Source organism: Nicotiana tabacum, chromosome 18 (genome assembly GCF_000715075.1).
Source record: "Nicotiana tabacum cultivar K326 chromosome 18, ASM71507v2, whole genome shotgun sequence".
NCBI lineage: Eukaryota > Viridiplantae > Streptophyta > Magnoliopsida > Solanales > Solanaceae > Nicotiana > Nicotiana tabacum.
In genome coordinates this window covers 97,376,361-97,380,234 of record NC_134097.1, presented here as the reverse complement: position 1 = coordinate 97,380,234, position 3,874 = coordinate 97,376,361, and the positions used below count along the sequence as shown (strand labels likewise).

General features: G+C 46.5%; 1 protein-coding gene across 1 annotated transcript; it reads left to right on the top strand.

Annotated features, from left to right (window-relative positions):
- The first annotated feature begins 1,623 nt into the window (after nucleotides 1-1,623).
- On the top strand, nucleotides 1,624-2,523 carry LOC142172595 (uncharacterized). The gene has a single exon (XM_075236253.1). It carries the CDS (start codon nucleotides 1,624-1,626, stop codon nucleotides 2,521-2,523), a length of 900 nt encoding a protein of 299 aa, XP_075092354.1.
- Nucleotides 2,524-3,874: the final 1,351 nt, after the last annotated feature.

Here is a 3,874-nt window from a genome sequence, read left to right as displayed (position 1 = left end):
TATGCTCACTGGATCAAGTCTTTGAAGACTTAAATACATAAGAGTGGTTTTTGAGAGAGCTTTCATCAAGAGGGAAGAGAGAAGAAAAGTATTATTTTTATTCCGACCAACTAACTTCAAATCATATTTTCCGATTCGTTGACCACTGGAGCGGGTTGAAATTTAGACTGAGTGTTCGTAATATGTTGGTCTTTGAGTTGAATGTTGATATCGAATTTAGAGTCCCGTAGCATCTGATTTCAAGCCCCGAACAACAACTCTAGTTTTGTAGCTTCTCCTCTTTCTTCAATTGATTTGTTCGTTGCTCTTGTTGCTCTGCGTTTGACACTTGTTGTGCAGCCAATTTTGAGATCTTTTGTAACTCTCTTATTGTTATAGTTTAGCTTTTCGAATCTTTGTGATCCTGTAATTTTTACCTTCGATTTGAAGGGTTTTTCATGAAAAGATGCACGCCTGTCTCTCTCTTCGATAACGCATGCATGTCTCTCTAACGGTAACACTGCCATTCCCACCGGCAAATCTCAACACCGGCGATTCATCTAGGTGAACCAGGTAAGTTCGACCCTCTCTTTCTCTCTCCTTTCCTCTCCTTTCTCTCTCCTTTCTCTCTCCCGGGTCTCTCTCTTCCTTTCCCTTTCTTTTAACCCTAGCAGCAGCTAGGCCGGCGACCCACCGGCGCAAGATATCTTCTGCTTTTCCGGCCCAGCAACAACACTCTCCCCTGAGTTTCCACTTTCTTCAAACCTTGCCTCGGCGTACCTCTAGTTCTCGGGCAGGCACTGTTTTTCGGTGACCGTTCCGGTGACAGTCCCCCCCCTTTTCTAGGCCTCGGGGTTTGTTGTGTGTGTTGCAGGTAGAACTTTTGGTGGCTGTTTGGAGACGGGTGGGAGGTGCACGGACAAGCATAGCGGAGCAGGCCATTTGACAGTCACAAAGGGCTGGACGTCGGGTTCCAAAGTACCCAGGTTATATTTGCGGGAATTGCTGCAGCGGCCCAGGCAAGCGCGAGGCATACAGGCGAGTAAGGCAGAGCATCTCCGGGTGTATCAAGTTATATTTCCAGGTTCTTTCCATCAGGAGTTGGTACCTCCTGTTTTCTTGTCTCTTTCTCTGTGTTAGATAATTTGTGGCTATCTAGTTAGCACCATTTTAAGCGTATTTTTAGTATACTTGTAGTTGCAACCGGCTATTTTCTGGTTTAGGCCCAGGTTAGTGCCTTCCGAAGTCTGTCGTAGGTATAGTGGCCGTGGTGTGGGATGGTAGAGTAAGGTCATGTCCTCGAGGGGTGCCGGGGGTAAGAAGGGGGTAGGGAGGGGGTCAGGGGTTGGGACGAGAGGAAAAGAGGGTAAGGGGAAAGAGGGAGGATGTAGATTAAGGATCGGGTCGTGGAACATAGGCACGCTTATGGGTAAGTCTATTGAGTTGGAAAAGATTCTCCAGAAGAGAAAGGTTAATATAGCTTGTGTCCAGGAGACTAGGTGGGCAGGGTCGAAGGCGAGGAATGCGGACGGGTATAAGTTGTGGTACTCTGGAGTCATGAGGGGTAAGAATGGAGTGGGTATCTTGGTGGATAGGGATCTTAGAGAGCCTGTGGTTGAGGTTAGGCGAGTGAATGATAGGCTAATGTTTATTAAGTTGGTCATTGGTGAGTGCACCCTCAATGTAGTTAGCGTTTACGCACCGCAAACGGACTTGGATGAGGAGGTTAAGAGGCGCTTTTGGGAGGGCCTGGATGAGATTGTGCGTAGTATTCCTCCTACTGAAAGGTTATTTATTGGAGGGGATTTTAATGGCCATATTGGGGCGGCTGCTGGTAGTTATGGCGAGGTGCATGGTGGCTTTGGCCTTGGGGATAGGAACGGAGGAGGTACTTCGTTGTTAGACTTCGCTAAGGCTTTCGAGCTGGTGATTGCGAACTCAACTTTTCCGAAGAGGGAGGACCATCTGGTTACTTTCCAAAGTTCGGCGGCGAAGACTTATATCGATTACCTTCTCCTCAGAAGGTGTGATAGAGGGTTGTGCAAGGATTGCAAGGTTATCCCGGGAGAGACCCTCACGACTCAGCATAGGCTCTTAGTGATGGACATCGGCATTATGATGAAGAGGAAGAAGAGGTATGCTCGTGGCCGACCAAGGATTAGATGGGGATCTTTAACCAAGGATAAAGCACAGGAATTGGAGGGGCGGTTATCTGCTATGGGAGCTTGGAGAAGTAGTGGAGACGCGAGCACTATGTGGTCAACTATGGCGAACTATGTGAGGAAGGCGGCGAGAGAGGTGTTAGGTGTATCGAAGGGTTTTTCTGGTAGGCAACAAGGATACTGGTGGTGGAATGACATAGTCCAAGGTAAAGTGGAGGCGAAGAAGGTAGTGTACGCGAAGTTGGCAGGGAGCTCAAGCGAGGAGGAGAGGATAGCGAATAGAGAGAGGTACAAAGTGGCTAGGAAGGAGGCGAAGCTGGCGGTCACGGAGGCTAAGAATGCAGCGTTTAGTCATATATACAAGGAATTAGGGGAGAAATGAGGGACATGAAGTTGTTTCGGCTGGCTAAAGCGAGGGAGAGGAAGGCCCGGGATCTGGACCAAGTGAGGTGCATCAAAGATGAGGATGGTAGAGTATTGGTGGGAGATCCCCAGATTAAGCAGAGATGGCAGACGTACTTCTATGGTCTTCTAAATGAGGCGGGGGACCGAGATATAGCGCTAAGGGACTTGGGGCATTCAGAGAGTCTCTGAGATTTTAGGTATTGCAGGCGCATAAGGGTCGATAAGGTCGTGGGGGCTTTGCGTAAGCTGAGTAGGGGTAGAGCGACCGGGCCAGATGAAATTCCGGTTAAGTTTTGGAAGTATGTGGGTAGAGCAGGATTGGAATGGCTGACTGGGTTGTTCAATGTAATTTTTAAGATGAAAAGGATGCCGGAGGAACGGAGGTCGAGTACAGTGGTACCGTTGTACAAGAACAAAGGTGATATCCTGTGTTGTAACAATTATAGGGGTATCAAGTTACTTAGCCATACCATGAAAGTCTGGGAGAGGGTGGTGGAGGTGAGGGTGAGGAAGACGACGTCTATATCCGACAATTAGTTTGGTTTCATGCCGGACCGCTCCACTACGGAAGCTATCCACCTTACTAGGAGGTTGGTGGAACAGTACAGGGATAAGAAGAAGGATCTGCATGTGGTGTTTATTGACTTGGAGAAAGCATATGACAAGGTTCCTAGGGAGGTGCTCTAGAGATGTCTTGAGGTGAAGGGCGTGCCGGTAGCCTACATAAGAGCGATCAAGGATATGTATGATGGAGCTAAGACTAAGGTTAGGATTGTGGGAGGCGACTCGGAGCATTTTCCGATTGTTATGGGATTACACCAAGGCTCTGCGCTTAGCCCATCTTATTTTCCTTGGTGATGGATGATTTGACACATCATATTCAAGGGGAGGTGCCATGGTGTGTTCTATTTGCTGATGACATTGTTCTAATTGACGAGACGAGGGCAGGTGTTAACGAGAGATTGGAGGTTTGGAGACAGACTCTCGAGTCTAAGGGTTTCAAATTGAGCAAGTCTAAGACAGAGTACCTGGAGTGCAAGTTTAGCACTGGGTTGAGGGATGTAGGTGGGTGTGAGCACGTGATTTTTTCCCTAAATGTATTCCTCCAACAAATTTAAAACAAAATAATTTCTTTCAGTGTTTGCAATTTTGTTGGATTTCGTGGCATTTTCTGTTAATTATTTGCATTTGTCTGTGCACGTTTATTTTATTTAATTCATGAAAAATACAAAAAATATATGTTACATCTGCATTTAGGATTTAATTTTATATTTTTAGATTAATTAGCAAATTAGTTTGTTTTATAAAAAATGAAAATCACAAAAAAT